The sequence below is a fragment of the Eubalaena glacialis genome, chromosome 5 (assembly GCF_028564815.1).
Source record: "Eubalaena glacialis isolate mEubGla1 chromosome 5, mEubGla1.1.hap2.+ XY, whole genome shotgun sequence".
NCBI classification, from domain to species: domain Eukaryota; kingdom Metazoa; phylum Chordata; class Mammalia; order Artiodactyla; family Balaenidae; genus Eubalaena; species Eubalaena glacialis.
In genome coordinates, this window is record NC_083720.1 from 45,554,881 (window position 1) to 45,576,118 (window position 21,238).

The following is a 21,238-nucleotide window of genomic DNA, read 5'->3' on the forward strand; positions in this document are numbered from 1 at the left end:
ACTGATGACTAATGATGTTGAGTACATATTCATGTGCTTATGGGCCATTCATATATCTTTTTTATGGAAGTGTCTGTTCAAGCATTTTGTCCATTTAAAAAATACGCTTGTCTTTTTATCGTTGATTTATAGGTCTGTGGCTTGTCTATTCATTTTCTCACTGGCATTTTTTTAATGAGCGTAAATTTTAATTTTGATGAAGACCAATTTATCAATTGTTTTTGATGATTAGTATTTTCATGTCCTAAGAAATCATTTCCTACCCCAAATTTTCAAAGATATTTTCCTATATATTATAGTTTTAACTTTATGTTTAGATCTATGGAACATCTCAATTTTTATGCATGGGGTGAGGTAGAGGTTGAAGTTTATTTCTTCTCATATGTTTATCCAGTTCCAACACCATTCGTTGAAAAACTTTTCCTCTCCCTACTAAATTGCCTCAGCACCTTTAAGAAAAATTAATCTAACATCTTTGTGCAGGTCTATTTCCAGAACCTTCATTGTTTTTCATTGATCTATTTGTCTATCTATATACTGATACCATATAGTCTTTATTACTCTAGCTTCATAATGTCTTAAAATCAGGAAAGCCTGAGTCCTCCAGCTATGTTCTTCAAGATTCTTCTTTTATCTAGGTCCTTTGCTTTTCCATATCAATATTCAGAACAGCTTATTTATTCCTACAAATAGGGCTATTGGGATTTTATATGGGATTGAACTGAGTCTATAGCTCAATTCAGAGTAAATTAAGATCTTAACAACATTGAATATTTCAATCATGATCATTCTGTCTGTAAATAAAGATACTTTTATTCTTCCTTTCTAATTGGTAGCTCTTTTTTTTGCTTTATAGGACTGGCTAGGACCTTCACGACAATGTTAAGTAGTGAAAGCAGAATTTTTGCCTTGTTCCAAATTTTAGGAGGAACGTGTTCAACATTTCACCATTACGCATGTTTACATAGTTTATCATAGATCATCTTTTTCAGGTTGAAGAACTTCTCTTCTATTCATGGACTGAAGAGTTTTTATCACGAAAGGATGTTAAATTTTGTCAAATGCTTTTGTGCATCTATTGATGTGATTCTTTTTTTTTAAATAATTTTTAAAAATTTATTTATTTATTTTTATTTTTGGCTGCCTTGGGTCTTTGTTGCTGCGCGCGGGCTTTTTTCTAGTTGTGGCGAGCAGGGGCTACTCTTCTTTGTGGTTCGCGGGCTTCTCATTGGGTGGCTTCTCTTGTTGCAGAGCATGGGCTCTAGAGCGCAGGCTCAGTAGTTGTGGCGCACGGACTTAGTTGCTCCGTGGCATGTGGGATCTTCCTGGACCAGGGCTCGAAACTGTGTCCCCTGCACTGGCAGGCAGATTCTTAACCACTGCACCACCAGGAAAGTCCCGATATGATTCTTTTTTCCCTTTATTTTTTAATGTGATGAATTACATGATTGCCATTCAAATGTTAAACCAACCACGCATTCCTGGGATAAATTCTACTTGGTCATGATGTATCATTCTTTTTATATATTGCTTGATTTTATTTTCAAACATTTTGTTGAGGATTTTGCATTCATGAAGAATATTAGTTTGTCTATATTGGTGAATGTTTTAGGTGCCTTGAAAAAATTTTATTCTGCAGTCGTTCATGTTGTCTATAGGTATCAATTAGATTAAGTTAGTTAAAAGTGTAGTTCAAATCTTCTATGTCCTTACTGATATTAGTCTAATCAATCAAATACTCAGAAAAGGGTGTCAAAATCTCCAAATGTGATTGAGAATTTCTCCCTTTAGTTCTCTCAGTATTTGCTTCATTATTTTTAAAGCTTTGTTATTAGGTAATACAGATTTAGGATTGTTATGTCCTCCAGATGAACTGACCCCTTTACCATTATGAAATATCCCATTTTAATCCCTGGTAATACTCCTTGTTCTGAAGTCTACTGTGATATGAATATAGCCACATTAGCTTCCTTATGTTTCATATTTGCATGGTGTGTCTATCCCTACCCTTTTACCTTCAAACCTACCTGTGCCTGTATTAGGGCTGCCATGCAAAATACCACAGACTGGGTTGCTTAAAAAGCAGAAACTCATTTTCTCATACTTCTGAAGGCTCGAAGTCCACGACCAAGGTGTCAGCAGGTTTGGTTTCGCTAAGCCTTCTTCTAAGGCTTCTATTCTTCTGAAGCTTGCAGATAGCTAACTTCCTTCACCTTGTGTCCCCATGTGATTGTCCCTCTGTTGGCATTACCAGTGTGCTAATCTCCTCTTCTTATAAGGACATATTGGGTGAGGGCCAATCTAATGACCCCATTTAACTCAATCATCTATTTAAAGTCCTATCTCTAAATACATTCACATTCTAACATATTGGGGGTTAGGGCCTCAACATATGAATTTGGAGGGCAGGGCACAATTCAGCCAATAACAGTGTCTTTATGCTTAAATATCTCTCTTGCAGACAGCATATAGTAATGTCTTATCTTTTTATCCTCTCTGGCAATCTCTTTCTTTTTACTGATGTCTTTGTTTCATTTACATAGTAATTATTGAAATGACTGGGTTTAAATCTACATCTTCCTGTTTGTTTTCTATTTGCCCAATCCTTTTTCTTATTGTTCCTCTGTTCTTCTTTTTCTATCTTCTTACCTGACAAATATTTTTTAGGATTCCATTTTAGTTCTTTTATTGGATTTTTTTTAGCTCTTCTTTGTATTCATGTTTAATGTTGCTCTATGGATTACAATTTCTATCCTTAACTTATCACAGCCTACTTAGAGTTAATATTTCACCTCTTCATATAAAATATAAGTCCCTTATAACACAATAATTCCATTAATCCCTGTTCTTTGCACTCGTGTGGTCATATATTATTCACCTACATGCATTAAGAACTCCATAATACAATGTTTTTTTTATTATTATTATCAAGCTGTTAGATGTCTTTTAAAGAAATTAAGAGAAGGAAAAACAGTAGTTTTTTATATTTATCTATACATTTACCATTTCTGATGCTCTTCGTTTTCTCCTGTAGATCCAAGTTTAAATTTGGTATAATTTCCTTTCAGCTTCAATAAATTCCATTGCCGTTTATCATACTGCAGCTTAGCTGGTGAAAAATGTTCTATTTCAGTCTCATTTTTGAAGGATATTTTCACTGGATTTAAAATTTGGACTTGACAGGTTTTTTTTTTTTTTTCCTTTTAGTACTTTAATGATATTGTTCCATAGTTTTCTGGCTTTCAGAAGAAAATAAGGCTGGAAGGCTGATGAGAAGTCAATTGTCATTAGTATTTATGAAAAGTCAACTGTCCCCTGTATGTAATTTGTCTTTTTAAAAAGCTGATTGCTTTAAGATTTTGGGGGGATATATTTTTTTTCAGCAGATTTTCTGTGGTGTACCCAGGCATTGTTATCTTTGGATTTATTCTGTGGGGAGTTCACTGAGCTTCTTGAGTATGTAAATTGACGTCCCACACCAGTTTGGGGGAATTTCCAATCGTTATTTTTCCAAATATTTTTTCCTCCTCCATTTTCTTTCCCTATTTTCTCTTGGGCTCCAAATACATGCATATTAGACCATTTGATATTGTCCCACAAGTCACGAAGAATCTCTTCATTTTTAAAAAATATTTTTTTCCCCTAATTATCTAACAAGACAGTTTCTGCTGATCTGTCTTCAAGCCACTAACTTTTCTTTCATGGTTTTAATTTGCTATTAAGCCCATCCAATGAGCTTTTCATTATGGATACTGTACTTTACAGTTTTAGAATTTCCGTTTGTTTCAAGGTTTTCATTTCTCTGCTGAAATTCCCTATTTGTTCACTCATTATAACAATCTTTTCCTTTATGATGTCCCTGAACATAGCTCATACAACTGCTTTCAAGTCCTTGTCTGCTAATTCCAATATCTAGGTCATTTTAGGCTTTATTGGCTGATTTTTTTCTTGATTACAGGTCGCACTGTTCTGCTTCCTTCCATGTCTCATAATGTTTTCATCAAATGCTCAATATTGTGGATAATACAATGTAGGGAGTCTGTATTATGAATTCCTTTCAAAAGTGTTGAGTTTTGTTATGACAGCCAGTTAAATTACTGAAGGCTCTTTCTGATCCTTTTACACTTGGATTTGTCTTTTGTTAGAGCAGGTATATTTCAACATTGCCCTTTGTTCTAGGGTGTGGCCCTTACCCTATAGGGTATGTTTCTTACTCCTACAGTGTTACTTCTCTGAGGTCTCAACTAAATGCTCAGAGAGCTCAGAAAGGCTTTTTTATTCTGGCTGAGCTGAGACTCCAATGTCTGCTAGCATTGCATCTCTGGTATCTTCATTTTCCTCAGCACCATGGCAGCAGCACACTCCTAGGCCTCGTGGAGTCTCATCTTGTACATGCTCACTCAAGCCCCTGGCAAGGACCTATGGAAAACTCTCATAGATTTCTGCCCTCTATCCCCCCCACATAGGATCCTCTCTTCTGGTACCCTACCTTACAAAGTCCAGCTGCTTTAGCAGCCCTGAGCCCTGACATCTGCCTGCTCAGCTCAGCTTGCCTCCAGTTCTCTGCACTGTGGTTGGCACTGTCCCCAGGGAGAGAGGCAGGAGCAAATGTGGGGTGATTATGGGATTCAACTCATGTTTCCCTTCTGAAGGACATGGTCCTTCTCTGCATATTGTCCTATTACTCAAAAGAGCTGTCTCATATATTTTGCTCAGTTTATAGTTGTTTACAGAAAGAGGGCAAGTCTAGTACCAGTTACCCTGTCATGCCTGGAAATGGAAGTTTCAGTCCTTATTATTGAGTATTAAAGGAGAGAGTGACCTTGGAAAAGTAGAAAAACTGTGGAACTTCATGTGGCATATAAGAACAGCTGCCCTAAGTTGAGATGTAGTTAAAAGCATGAGTTCTGGAGCCAGAGAAACTATCATCTGGATCCTACCATCTACTGGCAGTGTCAGCAGATGGGCAAGTTACTGAACCTCTCTGTTCTTCAGTTTCCCTCATCTTTAAAATGAAGTACTTCAGGGACTTCCCGGGTGGTGCAGTGGTTAAGAATCCACCTGCCAATGCAGGGGACACGGGTTTGAGCCTTGGTCTGGGAAGATCCCACGTGCCATGGAGCAACTAAGCCCGTGTGCCACAACTACTGAGCCTGCACTCTAGAGCCTATAAGCCATAACTACTGAGCCCGCGTGCCACAAATACTGAAGCCCGCGAGCCTAGAGCCCATGCTCCGCAACAAGAGAAGCCACTGCAATGAGAAGTCCGCGCATCGCAATGAAGAGTAGCCCCAGCTTGCCACAGCTAGAGAAAGCCCGCGCGCAGCAGCAAAGACCCAACGCAGCCAAAAATAAATAAATAAATTTTAAAAAAAATAAAATAAAATGGAGTACTTCAATAATGGTGTCTACCTAATGAATATGAAATGGGTTAATCCAACATTCAGTAAATATTAATTTCATCATCATCATTATTCCCTGGAACACCACTAATGGGAATTCCCCTCTCTTACTCCATTTTATTGCCCCAAATTCCCTCATATCCTAAAAACCTGATCTTATCCTACCATCTCTCACAAAGCAAGCCATAGCTAACTCTCCTGACTCCCCCTGCTCCCTCTGAAGTTGATTCTGACCTGCTACCCCCCACCTTAAATCAACAGCCAATGGAAAAGCCACCTCCCTCTTAGAGCCACCATGCCAAAAGTTCTCTGATAAGCATCCTTCAAGGGGTTAACTACTGAATACACAGCCTCACCCCTTAAAGGAGCCAATGCGTTTGTTCTGTCCTACGGCCTCTAACCTTGGATCTTTCTATTCCTTTCCCATCACTGCTTAGTCCTTACACTCCCACTAAAACCACTGTGGAAGAAGCTTAGAGACCCCACACCTCCTCATTTGGTTCTAGAGTTGAGGAACCCCTTTATCAATATAGGTATGTGGGAGAAAAAGACAAGTCTGTTGTGACCACCACTGCTGTTGCTCTGCCCAGCATCTTCTCCTTGGGGAAGCCTTTCCTCTTTCCATGGTGGTCCTGTTTAGTCCACAGGGTTTGGGTGCAGCTAACTCTGCCCTCATCATTAGCTGGCCCCAGGGAAGGGCATGTGACACATACCTGGCCAATCAGAGCCAGACATCTCCTTGGCCAGAAAGACTGGCTCAGGGATGCACATGTGCCCCAAGCTGGGCCCCTTAGAAACCTCTTTGAAATTCCTGCTAGTATTTTCACAGTAAAGATGATTTCTTTCCCTTTGGAATTGTGAGTTTTAAACAGGACAAGATTTGTGGCTTCCAGTGGTAAGTGACAGTACCAGGATTTAGTCTGGAGGCCTGACTCCAGAGTCTGTGCTCTTTAACTTCTATGGTTCTACACCTCATAGATCCTGAGACAGAATCTGGAGGGACCTGTGGAAGTATTATTAGCTGGAGAGTTCACTGGACTATAGGGTACCTGACACTGCCATTGATATGATTTAGGAGTGTAGGCTCTGCTTCCTCAATGCTATGTTATAAATGTTTCTGTCCCCTCAAAATTCATATTTTGAAGCCTATTGCCCAATATAATGGTATTAAGAAATGAGGCCTTTGGATTCTTTACAGACCTAGAACAAAAAATCTTAAAATTTATATGGAGACACAAAAGACCCTGAATAGCCAAAGCGGTCTTGAGGGAAAAGAATGGAGCTGGAGGGATCAGATTCCCTGACTTCAGACTATACTACAAAGCTACAGTAATCAAGACAATATGGTACTGGCACAAAGACAGAAATATAGATCAATGGAACAGGATAGAAAGCCCAGAGATAAACCCACGCACCTATGGTCAACTAATCTATGACAAAGGAGGCAAGGATATACAATGGAGAAAAGACAGTCTCTTCAATAAGTGGTGCTGGGAAAACTGGACAGATACATGTAAAAGAATGAAATTAGAACACTCCCTAACACCATACACAAAAATAAACTCAAAATGGATTAGAGAACTAAATGTAAGTCCAGACACTATAAAACTCTTAGAGGAAAACATAGGAAGAACACTCTTTGACATAAATCACAGCAAGATCTTTTTTGATTCACCTCCTAGAGTAATGGAAATAAAAACAAAAATAAAGAAATGGGACCTAATGAAACTTAAAAGCTTTTGCAAAGCAAAGGAAACTACAAACAAGACAAAAAGACAATCCTCAGAATGGGAGAAAATATTTGCAAATGAATCAACAGACAAAGGATTAATCTCCAAAATATATAAACAGCTCATGCAGCTCAATATTAAAAAAACAAACAACTCAATCCAAAACTGGGCAGAAGACCTAAATAGACATTTCTCCAAAGAAGACATACAGATGGCCAAGAAGCACATGAAAAGCTGCTCAACATCACTAATTATTAGAGAAATGCAAATCAAAACTACCATGAGGTATCACCTCACACCAGTCAGAATGGGCATCATCAGAAAATCTACAAACAATAAATGCTGGAGAGGGTGTGGAGAAAAGAGAACCCTCTTGCACTGTTGGCGGGAATGTAAATTGATACAGCCACTATGGAGAACAGTATGGAGGTTCCTTAAAGAATAAAAATAGAATTACCATATGACCCAGCAATCCCACTACTGGGCATACACCCAGAAAAAAACATAATTCAAAAAGACACATGCACCCCAATGTTCATTGCAGCACTATTTACAATAGCCAGGACATGGAAACAACCTAAGTGTCCATCGACAGATGAGTGGATAAAGAAGATGTGGTACATATATACAATGGAATATTACTCAGCCATAAAAAGGGACAAAATTGAGTCATTTGTAGAGACGTGGATGGATCTAGAGACTGTCATACAGAGTGAAGTAAGTCAGAAAGAGAAAAACAAATATCATATATTAATGCATATATGTGGAACCTAGAAAAATGGTACAATTTTTGCGGGGCAGAAATTGAGATACAGATGTGCAGAACAAACGTATGGACACCAAAGGGGGAAAGTGGCGGTGGGGGGGGGTGGGGGGATGAATTGGGAGATTGGGATTGACATGTATACACTAATATGTATAAAATGGATAACTAATAAGAACCTGCTGTATAAAAAAATAAATAAAATAAAATTCAATAAATAAATAAATGTGAATACCCATTTAAAAAAAAGAAAAAAAGAAAAAAAAAAAGAAATGAGGGCTTTGGAAAGTGATTAGGTCATGAGGGTGAAACCCTCATGCATGGGATTAGTGCCTTTATAAAAGAGACCCTAGACAACTCCCTTGCCCTTCCACCTTGTGAAGACACAGTGAAAAGATGCCTTCTATAAGCCAGAAAGTGAGCCCTCACCAGACACAGAATCTGCCATCACCTTGACCTTTGACTTTCCAGCCTCCAGAACCATAGAAATAAATTTCTGTTGCTCATAAGCCACTGCTAAGCAGTCCGAATGGATTATGAAAACCAACTACTTGAAGAGCTGCCAGATGGTAGCATGGCTTCCATGTCATCTGTCAGGACCCCACACAGCCGTTGATTAGTGTGGGGCAGTGGATTATAACTGTGGTGGCCTCAGAATCACCTGGGAAGCTTTCTCAAAAGACATAGGGCTGGGATGTGTCCAGACCCACTGTATCAGAATCTTGTGAGGTGGTGTGACAGATCACTATTGTTCAGCAAATATTCACTCTCCCCTTCCTCTGCCTTGTGTGATGCTATGGATTGAACTGTGTCTCCCCAAATTTACATGTTGAAGCTCCAATCACCAACGGTGGTATTTGGAAATAAGGCCATGGGAGGTAATTAGGTCAGGCCAGTGGAGCCCTCATGGTGAGATTAGTGCCCTTATAAGAACAGACACAAGAGAGACCTCCTCCCACACTGTCTGCCGCCTTTCTCTTCACCATGTGAGGACACAAGAAGAAAATGGCCATGTGCAAACCAGGAAGACAGTTCTCACCAGGAACTGAATGGACCAGCACCTTGATCTTGGACTCCCCAGCCTCCAGAACTGTGAGAAATAAACTTCTATTGTATGGTATTTTGTTATAGCAGCCCAAGCTAAGACATGTGGCAAGCATATTCTCCTCTGCCTAGGGATATTAGTTTTGGTCATGTGACTTGCTTTGGCCGATGGAATGTGGGTAAAAATGAGAGAATGCAGTTCTGAGTGTAGACTTTAAGAGGCATTGCGTGTTTCCATCAGCTTTTTTGAGTTTCTTCCCTTTACCATGACAACAACATGCCCTGGAGAGGCTAATCCATCAGTCTCAGTCCCAGCATGGGAAGGCATCTGAGCAGACTTAAACTCTACCCATGGTTTGGGGCAGAGCAATAACAGCTGACTCCCAGTCAGGAGCCAAGCTCACATAAAAATAGCAGAGCTTGGCAGAGCCAAGAATAAAGATAGCTGACCTATGAGCTAAAACCACCGATATTTTGGGAATGTTGGTTACAACAGCAAAAGCTGACTAATATAGGTGATAAAGGTGGGAGATTTCCACTCAGTGACTAAACTCCCTCATCTCCCTTACTTAGTTAAGAACACTTGGAAGAATAGCGAGAGAGGTTTGGGGCCAGTCCAGGTCTGTCTGAATTTGGGGCAGTTTATTAACACTTTTGAGTTTCAGGTTCTTAATATACAAAATGGTCCCCCTGGGTTGTTGTGACAATTAAATAAGATAATTCAGGTAAAGTCCATAGCTGTGCTGAAGGCATACAAGACATGTCTGTTCCCTCCCTAAGCATCATGCAGGGAGCGGTGATAAACACGTGAGGACAGAATGAATGAATGAATGAATCCTTCCAAGTCTGAGTCCTCATTCACTGGAGCCCTCAGAAGCCTGCCTGTCCTCCTGTACCTTTCCTCTTCGTCGCTGTTGGTTCCTTCTTCAGCTGCTAACTTATCTTGAAACTCTTCTCCTCTGGGCAGAGTCTGAGAAGGTTCATTCGGCCTCAAGCATGGATCCTAAGGCAAAAACAGTTGCAAGATGAGACGAAGTACAGTTCTCCGAGTCAAGCTGTGGTTTATCAAACCAGAGAGTGGAGGAGAAAGAGCCCCCTGCAATCCAGTGGCAGTGCCCAGCTCGCAGGCCTGTGATGATTCAGTGCTGAGCCCCCTGCCTTGCTTAGGAGCAGTATCAGCCCTTATCCCTGTGTCCTGTTTCCAGTCTACCAAGCATGTCACACAGCTGACGAAATTAAACCGCGGAGAGAGGAAGTAGCTTGTCCAGGGTTCCCACCAGTGAGGAGTGGAAAGGAAATGCCATCGGGGAATCTGACCCTGCTGTGGGGATCTGAGAACAGTGACAGCAACAGCCACTGGTCTATAAGTGGGAGCAACTGGTATTATTATTATACCCATTTTACAGGTGGCAGTCTGCTACATCCTATCACACAGGATCAGAAAACATGGAACTTGACCAGAAGCTTTGAGAAATGGGGTATGGTGGGAAGACAATATGGAAACCATGAGGTAATAATGAGGCTTCGGAATTTTCTATGAGGTTGAATTTGTTTATCATTTCCCCTTTCTGCAGAGATAGAAAGGTGAAGACTTTCTTATTTTGATTCTTCTACTTGTTACAGTAACCATGTCCATGGAAAACAGGGTAAGACAGGCTAGGACAGATTTCTTTGTTGAGAAATCTCATTAAATAATAATATATTGCAACCTGGGCTTCCTGCTAACTATGTGTCTGGCCTTGGGCCAGTCTTGTCTTTTTTTTTCTGGACCTGAGCTTCATCAGCTGTAAAACAAACGGGTTGGTTACATCTGTGGTTTTCAAACTGTGCTCCAGGGACCCTGGGAGATGCCCTCAGGGGTGAGAGGGGCAAAGCTGAGGCTGGAAGATGGGGCCTTGGGCTCCCCTCCCCACTTGACACAGAATGAAACTGCTTTGGTTGCCTTCCATATACTCTAATGTCTATGAAAGGCCACCAGTGTCAAAGCCAATGATGACCTCCACGTTGCCAAATCCAATGGTCACTCCTCGGGCCTCAGCTAACGGGACCTCTTTGCAGAATTGGAAATATCTGATCACTCCCTCCTCCATGCAGCCCCCTCTCCTGGGTTTCTGCCTCTCTTGCAGCTGCTCCTTTTCTGTCTCCTCTGCTAAAACCTCCTCCTCCCCTGCCCTAGACCTCATTCCTTGGACTTCTCTTTTCTCTCTCACTCCCTAGTGTCTCATCTAATTCCATGGATACTGATGACAAACAAATTTATCTCTATTTCCAAGTTTCCCCCTAAAGTCTGGACTTGTATATCCAACTACCCTCCAGATATCTGTTGGATACTTAATAAGCTTCTCAAAACTGTCACACGTCCAGAACTGAACTCTTGATCTCACTTCCTCCAAATGACAAGCATGTACCTGCCTCAGGGCCTTTGCACTGGTTGTTCCCGCTACCTGCAATGCTCTACCCTGTGATATTTATGTGCTTCCTCACTTCAGTCACCACCACCAAGAATCCTTCCCTTGTTTAAAGCTTGGGCTCTGGCAGCAGACTGCCTATGTTTAAATCCCAGTTCTTCGTATTGATGACGTAACTTTGGGAAAATTACTTAGGTTGTCATGAGGATTAAATGCATGTAAATGTAAATGAATGTAATGTCCTTGGAACAGTATTAGCTACACAGTAAGTACTCAAAATAACATTCCCCAGGATTATTCTCTGACTGTCCTTCTCTAAAATAACACCCCCCTCACTTTCTTTTTCCCACCTTGCTGTATGACCTCACTGTTTGTTTTCCGGTGACGTTAATTGTCTACTTTTTATTCTGGTTCCCTCACTGGAAGGTAAGCCCCATGAGGGCAGGGACTCTGCTCTGTTCACCATTGTTTTCCTGGTTCTGAGGACAGTGTGTGGCACGTGGTTACGCTTGGTAAACATGACATAAATAAACCCAAATAACTCAAGGGCCACTCTAGGACAGCAGGAGGACCATTTTCTCCCACACTCACCCCATGCTCCCATCACGTCCCCTGGGGGCAACAGCTGGGACTAACTGCACTTCTCGTGAGAAATCTGCAGGGCACGCGGCTGGAGGGTGTGGGTGTAGGGATGGCTGTGGCCCAAACTTTGGGTGTTTTCCAGCTCTGCTCAGGAGCCCTTAGTGCCTTCATAATTCTTAAGTTCTGAGAACTTTGTGGTGTCTCTAAGTGGGACAAAATCTTGATCCCATGGGATGTTGGACCCCTCCACAGAATCAGGGTGGAGGGGCATTTGGGAAGTGACTGTCCACCCCTGCCCGGAGGACCTGTCCAGAGTGCCCAGCAGCACAGCTTGTTAGAGGCTAAGGGGCCATTCTGCCTCCACAGCCATTCTACCTAAGCCCTTGTCTTCCCTTTGGGGGTGATGTGTTCTGAGCCAACGTAGTTAAGTCAGAGCTACATTTCCCAGGATTCCCTTCCCTGCATATTCTGGGCCAGCTGACTTTGTGCAAGGTCTGGCAGATGAGCACAAAGCAGCAGCCTTTATCTTTCTAAGCCTCTGGATGCCTGATGCAGGGCGCCAGGTGTGGCTGGAGCTCACGTGCACTGTCACCAATCTGCTGGCTCAGCTTGGTGGACTGGGCAGTTTGGGAGCTCTCAGCTCTTCCGCCTCCTGCTAGACCATCCCTAGGCTTCTCCATGTCCTGGGCCAAGGGCACGTTTGGCTCTATGATGAAGGATGCCAGACTCTCCCACAGGTCACACGTATCACCAAAGCTGGAGCTTCATCAGCCTCAGAAACCGACACTGTTCCAGCTCAGTTTCAGGGTTGCATTCGCCCTTGGTCTTCCCCATTCTACATCTGTCCTTCTTTCCTTCTGGCTGCCTGCCCTGCTTTAGGCCCACTTTAAGCCCCACACCAGATTCGGGAGCAACAGTTGAACATAAAGTATTTAGCTGGCTCCCACAATTATGTCAGGTTATTTCCCAAAAGGAATTCCATATTCTATATCATTTCTAGTAATTTGTTCCTCTGATCAAACCCTAACTGATGCACACTCTTCAATCTCCAGACCTAACTATCCTTCAAAGCTCTACTCAACTGTCACTTCCTCCATGAAGCCTTCACAATCTCTTTTGTTGCAATTACATTCTTTCTTCTCAAAGTTCCCATAACAATTATTTTGGTACCATAATTTGTTCACAATATTTACTGGTCATTTACTACGTTCCAGGCACTGTTCCAGGACACAGCAATAAATGAAACAGACAAAAGTTTTTCTGCTTTGTATTAGTTATAGAAGTGTTCTCGCTCTCCCATCCTGGAATATAAATGAGGGTAAAAGTAATCCCAGATATAGTTTTCAAATTGTTATAAGTCCTACAGCCAGTAACTAAGAACGTTCAGCATGGCCATTTTCCATTGCCTGAATCCTCTCTCTTCAGTGTTTGTAACTGGACACTGAAGTCTAACTGGTTGACATGTGCTAGGTGCAGGACCCAGTGAGTTTGGGTCATTGCTGTGTACTTTCAAGAATGATGTCAGGGCTTCCCTGGTGGCGCAGTGGTTAAGAATCTGCCTGCCAATGCAGGGGACACGGGTTCAAGCCCTGGTCCGGGAAGATACCACATGCCGCGGAGCGACTAAGCCCGTGAGCCACAATTACTGAGCCTGCGCGTCTGGAGCCTGTGCTCCGCAACGGGAGAGGCCGCGACGGCGAGAGGCCCGCGCACCGCGATGAAGAGTGGCCCCTGCTCGCAGCAACTGGAGAAAGCCCTCGCACAGAAACGAAGACCCAACACAGCCAAAAAAAATAAATATAAATAAATAAATTTATGAAAAAAAAAAATGATGTCACTGATCAGCTTACAACCTCCATGTGGACCTGAGGCTAAAAGGACCACCTTTGCCTTGTACTTTCAGGTATTTTGGGCATTGAAGTATCTTGGAGCTCTCCAATTCTTATAAAGCCCAGAAGCAAAGATCATAATCTAAGCCAAAGAGCTTTGTGAGACAACTGTTATAAAGACATGTTCTGTATAACATGGGGAAAATTGCACAGTAAATATGGAACAACAAAAAAAAATCAGAATAGCATAATACTACACTATAAATACATAAATGATGATCAAAGTTAATTAGGTCCAGGTTCCAAAAGGAAAATGGAAGTTTACAAGGAAATTTTAGTAAATAGAAAGCACAAAATATGTGGCCAAAACAATCTAAATGGTACCAGTAATCACAATAAATAAGAATTGGCTCAATTCAACAGGAACATCTCTACCCTGGTAAAAGGAATCATTCACTAAAAAGCTCTAATAATGAAACTGTAGGCACCTAACAACAGAGACTGAAAACATAAGGCAAAATGTACAGAAATATAGGGAGAAACAAGCAAATTTATAGTGGGAGATTTTAATGCATACCTCTCAGAGACTCATATATCAGGTACACAAAATGAGCTAGGATATGAAAGATTTGAACAAGATTAATAAGCTAAGCCTAATAGCTAAAAAAGAACAGTAATCACTGCTAATGTTTATATGATGCTTAGTGTGCACCAGGCCCTCAACTCTCTGAGATGTGAATCATTCCATTTTAAAGGTGATGAAACTGAAGCAGGAGAGGATATGTACCTTGCCCTAGGTCATACAGTGAATATATCACAGAACTAGAATTCAAATATATAAACTTTAACAACCAAACTGAGACTACTTCTTTGCTATCACATAGGAAACATTAAAAAAAAACTGACCCCACAGCAGGCTACAAAGCAAATCTCAACATAGTTCAGAGTGTTGACATTCTACAGACCATATTATCTAATGACAATGCAATAAAATTAGAAAACAATAAGAAAGTAGGTTTAAAAATGAGACAAACTTCAAAACTCTGGGATACAGCTAAAGATATATACTTAGAGGGAAATTCATAGCCTTAAATGTATTTATTAGAGAACATTTAAGAGGTTAGAAAAAGGATAACATAATAAACCTAAAGTTAGTAGAAGGAAAGAGGTATGAAAGACAAAATTAATGACATACAAAAAGATAGATCTGACCAACATATCTGAAAGCTGGCTTTTTGAAAAGACACATCAAACTTGTAGTAAGACTGATCAAGGAAAAAGGGAGAAGGAACTTAAAGCAACATGAATAATGGACAAAGATCTCACAACGGTTATTATGGAGATGAAAAAGAAGTTCAAATGTACTCTGAGCCACTGTGAAGACCATGAAAGAGAATGTGCAGGATATAATTTCTGGGCTACCTTATCAACCACTGATATATTTAAAGGCATCCTGGGCAGGAGTCCAGAAACAGGAGAGGATGGAAAATGCTTAAAAAGGCTGATGATGCACTCGGATGACTACACCAGCTTCCCACTACACAGCATTCATCCATTTCCATACATTAACTCATGGGTGCCTGCAACTCAGTGAGGTGGGCAGGAAAGACACCCCCGTCCTTGTGTTACAGAGGGGGATCTAAAATCAGAGAAGTCTAGCGACTTGTCTCAGGTCACATAGCCACTGGAGAACAGCACAGGACTGGACTCCTGGGTCGTCCCACTACCATTCGTGTCATTCCATGTGACTGCACTGGCACTCGGCTATGCTGTTAGCTTGATACTTTTAGAAGTATCTAAAAAGAGACACTCAAAATCAACCTGAGAGATGAAGGCTGTTTCCCAAATCAACAGGGAGGTAAACTCGGTAATCTTTTCTGTTTCTGTTCAGTTGTTTCCAGCCCCCATGACACCAGAGACAAGAGCATCCTTCCCCCCAAAAGGGGGATGAATCCTCCCCCTCCCTGCAAGTAACTGAAGGACCCCAGTGTTCTAAATCATCCTCTGGCCAAGGTTAATTTTTGAAGGTGTTCCTAATCTAACTCAGAATGGCACCCTCAGTTCCATTCGTTCAGTTGTCATGTCATGGATCAGTTAATGTACAAGGAGGTGTAAACATCTGCCACATTCAGGTATGTTAAATGCTGGAAGGATAAAGATTAATGAGATACAGTTCTTGATTTCAACAAACTAATGGTTCAGCAGAGGGGACCAACAGACCATATAAATGGCAAAAACATTCCCTTCCTTCACACCCCCACCTTCTGTACTTGGTGTTTTGGGTCAAAGTGCATCATTCAAAAGGAGCTGGGATGCCATCTGAATATTTCTCAAATGGACTTGACCATCGAAATGAACAGTTGGCTGAAAGAGCACTTTCAAGCCAACCAATACTCATTTCTCTGAATTCCAAATGGAGCGGACTCTCCAACGTCCCTTTTCTATTTGTCTGCTTGCGATCCCAGTGAGTTCCTCCCAGGACCAACCCTGAGCCACTCTCGGTGTATCCTGAGTTAATCGCCCCTAATTCACACTCTTGGCTTCCCCATCAGGCATTTCTCAGGTTCTGGCCAGGGCTCTCTCCATTGTTAAAGTGTGCACAGAAAAATAAATAACCCTGCTTCTCCTCCAACCATCCACTGCAGAAGCCTCCTCCCAACTCCTCCCAAGCAAATGGCTGGTTATTTTAAACCCACGTTCACATTAGGTCTTCATCTTTCATCTTCTAGGCAATGAACCTCACCTAGATTGTTTCTATTTTAAAGGAATACCCATGCCCAGCAATCTCCTAGAAGGAAATATTGAAAGTCATTCTCAAGTTCATTTGACAATCTTTCAAAGGTAGCATTATGTACGTCTTAAAATAGAACACCTAATGCAATGGGGTTTTGCTGAAATGATTAATAGGAACTGTAATAGATACTACAAAGTCACCTTACATTTATAGACTCTATAACAGTTTTGAAAAGTGCCTTCATGTGCTTTCTTCTGTTCATTACAAGTCTCTGGAGGCGGGGAGGGCAGGGATTATCACTGCCACTTTACTAATGAGAAGCGGTATAGAATCGTGGTTTGGGCCCTGGTGCTGCTCTTTGGGCCTCAGTCTCCCTATCTGTAAAGCAAGGATAATAATAACACTTGCCTTGGGACTTCCCTGGTGGACCAGTGGCTAAGACTCTGCACTCCCAATGCAGGGGGCCCGGGTTTGATCCCTGATTAGGGAACTAGATCCCACATGCCGCAACTAAGAGTTCGCATGCCGCAACGAAGATCCCGCATGCAAAGATCCCACATGCTGCAACTAAGACCCGGCATGGCCAAATTAAAAAATAAATAAATAAATATTTTTAAAAAATAACACTTGCCTCATAGGGTTGTTGTGGGACTGTGTACTGCACTACATTATTGGTACTTGATCTGTGTTTGCCACTAGGAGTAGTGAGGAAACTGATCTCAGAGAGATAATTACATAATATTTACTTCCTGCATTTGAAATGGAGCTCTCCAAGGACCAGGACTGGGCCTCACTCACCCCGGCATCCAGTCCCGTGCCTTGCATAGTGATAGCACTTATAAATACTTGTTGAAGTGAAATGACTTGACTAATAATGACCACAAACGACTCTCCTTTTTCTTCTGGAGACGGTGCAGGCAGGGATCTATGAAAACTTTGTCCCTTCTCTGCCCCTGGTTCACTGTGACCCAGGCACCAGAAACTTCCAGAAAAAAAGTTTCCTTTAGAATTACCAAGACTGACATGGTTTTCTGGAAACCAGTGAAGAACATTGTGAACCTAAGAGAATCAAGGAGACTAGACATGAGAGACCAGGACAAAAGGCTCAGTGGAGTCTCAGCTGTCTATGATGGGGACAGAGCCACACCCAGGGTTGGCAACCCTCCCTCTGCATATTCTGGGAGTGGAGTGAAAAGTCTGCTCTCAGTTGGCCTTATTATTTGTATCCCTCTTGACTCACTGAAATGCTTTGGCAGAACAGCTAAGAACAACCTTTGTCGTGTCCCACTTGGGTGCAGGGTTCACCACACTGCAGTGTGCTGCTCACACACCATCCACATGAGCCTGGACTTTGCATCTCCAGGGCCTCAGCAAAGGTTTGACTCGCTTGGCTGGTATAGAGTTGGCTTGCCAAAAATATCTGAATTAAATTATAAATTTTCTCTGATTGACCAAGTTCAGAAAGTTGTGTAACCTGCTGTTTTGGCAAGGTTGTGGGGAAAGAGGAACTTGCAGGTGCTGCCATGGGGGTACACTGACAAACTTGATGGAAGGCAGTGCAGCAAATCTATCAAAGTTAAAGCTACTCATACCGCTGGACCCAGCAAATTCTAAGAGTTAGTACCTACTGAGCATTTACACGTGCTGGGTGCTGTTTTCATCACTGCTTATATATTAATTCTTTTAGTAGTCCTCATAAAAACCCTGGGAGGTAGGTACTATCATCAGACCCATTTTACAGGTGAAGAAGCTCAAGCAAAGAGACTTTAAATCAACTGTCCAAGATTCTTTAGCCAGTAAGAAACCAGGCGTCAGGTTCAGGGGACAGCTCACTTAACCACTATGCTACACTGTATCCCTCTACAGTGTTATCCATTTAAGTATTATCTATAGTGAAAAATTAGAAACAGCCTAAAAATTCATCATAAGGGAAAAGGTACATGTATTACAGTTTTTCTGTTCAAGGGAACACTAGACAGTTGCTCTTTTTTTAAAAAAATGAAGTTGATATGGAAGTGTACTGCTGTGTTGCAATCTCCAAGCTACAAAAATTTAAGTTTAGGAAAAAGCAGAGAGAAGGAGAGAATTCTATCATTTGCAGAAGAAAATAATATATTCATAATGATGCCTGCATATGCACCATATGAAAGGAGATACAAGAAGAGGTAAAACAAAATAAAACAGACAGGGAACTGGGGGAGGGGGCACGCTTTTCACTGTATACCTTTATGCACCTTATGAATTCTGTGCTTTGTAGGTAGGTTATCTTTTTGAAAAGAAAACTCAGTTTAAAAGAACAGACGAGGAGATTGGTTCAAGATGGCGGAACAGAAGGACGTGTGCTCACTCCCTCTTGCGAGAGCACCGGAATCACAACTAACTGCTGAACAATCATCAACAGGAAGACACTGGAACTCACCAAAAAAGATACCCCACATCCAAAGACAAAGGTGAAGCTGCAATGAGACAGTAGGAAGGGTGCCATCACAATAAAATCAAATCCCATAACTGCTGGGTGGGTGACTCACAAGCTGGAGAACAATTATACCACAGAAGTCTGCCCACTGGAGTGAAGGTTCTGAGCCCCACATCAGGCTCCCCAACCTGGGGGTCTGGCAACAGGAGGAGGAATTCCCAGAGAATCAGACTTTGAAGGCTAATAGGATTTGATTGCAGGACTTCTACAGGACTGGGGGAAACAGAGACTCCACTCTTGGAGGGTACACACAAAGTAGTGTGTGCATCAGGACCCAGGGGGAAGGAGCAGTGACCCCCAAAGGAGACTGAACCAGACCAACCTGCTAGTGTTGGAGGGTCTCCTGCAGAGGCGGGGGGTGGCTGTGGCTCACTGCAGGGACAAGGACACTGACAGCAGAAGTTCTGGGAAGTACTGATTGGCGTGAGCCCTCCCAGAGTCCACCATTAGCCCCACCAAAGAGCCCGGACAGGTTCCAGTGCTGGGCCCCCTCAGGCCAAACAACCAACAGGGAGGGAACTCAGCTCCACTCATCAGCAGACAAGCAGATTAAAGTTTTACTGAGCTCTACCCACCACCAGTCCCTCCCATCAGGAAGCTTGCACAAGCCTCTTAGATAACCTCATCCACCAGAGGGCAGACAGCAGAAGCAAGAAGAACTACAATCCAGCAGCCTGTGGAACGAAAACCACATTCACAGAAAGATAGACAAAATGAAAAGGCAGAGGACTATGTACCAGATGAAGGAACAAGATAAAACCCCAGAAAAACAATTAAATGAAGTGGAGATAGGCAACCTTCCAGAAAAAGAATTGAGAATAATGATAGTGAAGATGGTCCAGGACCTCGGAAAAAGAGTGGAGGCAAAGATCGAGAAGATACAAGAAATGTTTAACAAAGACCTAGAAGAATTAAAGAATAAACACCTAGAAGAATTAAACAAACAGAGATGAACAATACAATAAATGAAATGAAAAATACACTAGAAGGAATCAATAGCAGAATAACTGAGGCAGAAGAACGGATAAGTGATCTGGAAGACAGGATGGTGGAATTAACTGCCACAGAACATAATAAAGAAAAAAGAATGAAAAGAAATGAAGACAGCCTAAGAGACCTCTGGGACAACATTAAATGTACCAACATTCACATTATAGGGGTCCCAGAAGGAGAAGAGAGAGAGAAGGGACCTGAGAAAATATTTGAAGAGATTATAGTTGAAAACTTCCCTAACATGGGAAAGGAAATAGCCACCTAAGTCCAGGTAGCGCGGAGAGTCCCAGGCAGGATAAACCCAAGGAGAGACACGCCGAGACACATAGTAATCTAACTGACAAGAATTAAAGACAAAGAAAAATTATTAAAAGCAACAAGGGAAAAATGACAAATAACATACAAGGGAACTCCCATAAGGTTAACAGCTGATTTCTTAGCAAAAACTCTACAAGCCAGAAGGGAGTGGCACAAAATATTTAAAGTGATGAAAGGGAAGAAACTACAACCAAGATTACTCTACCTGGCAAGGATCTCATTCAGATTTGACGGAGAAATCAAAAGCTTTAGAGACAATCAAAAGCTAAGAGAATTCAGCACCACCAAACCAGCTCTACAACAAATGCTAAAGGAACTTCTCTAGGCGGGAAACACAGGAGAAGAAAAGGACCTACAAAAACAAACCGAAAACAATTAAGAAAATGGTAATAGGAACATACATATCGATAATTACCTTAAATGTGAATGGATTAAATGCTCCAACCAAAAGACACAGGCTTGCTGAATGGATACAAAAACAAGACCCATATATATGCTGTCTACAAGAGACCCACTTCAGACCTAGGGACACATACAGACTGAAAGTGAGGGGATGGAAAAAGATATTCCATGCAAATGGAAATCTAAAGAAAGCTGGAGTAGCAATACTCATATCAGATAAAATAGACTTTAAAACAAAGAATGTTACAAGAGACAAGCAAGGACACCACATAATGACCAAGGGATCAATCCAAGAAGAAGATATAACAATTCTAAATATATATGCACCCAACATAGGAGCACCTCAATACACAAGGCAAATGCCAACAGCTATAAAAGAGGAAATTGACAGTAACACAATAATAGTGGGGGACTTTAACACCTCACTTACACCAATGGACAGATCAACCAGACAGAAAATTAATAAGGAAACACAAGCTTTAAATGACACAATAGACCAGATAGATTTAATTGATATATATGGGACATTCCATTCGAAAACAGCAGATTACACTTTC

At 41.6% G+C, this 21,238-nt stretch overlaps 1 protein-coding gene across 1 annotated transcript in view; it reads right to left on the minus strand.

Annotated features, from left to right (window-relative positions):
* The window catches only part of FAM184B (family with sequence similarity 184 member B), a 127,491-nt gene that overhangs the window by 25,628 nt on the left and 80,625 nt on the right, over nt 1–21,238 (minus strand). Inside the window, exon 8 of the mRNA XM_061191260.1 lies at nt 9,836–9,942. Coding sequence (XP_061047243.1) covers nt 9,836–9,942 — 107 coding nt within the window. The remainder of the gene's footprint in view (nt 1–9,835; nt 9,943–21,238) is intronic.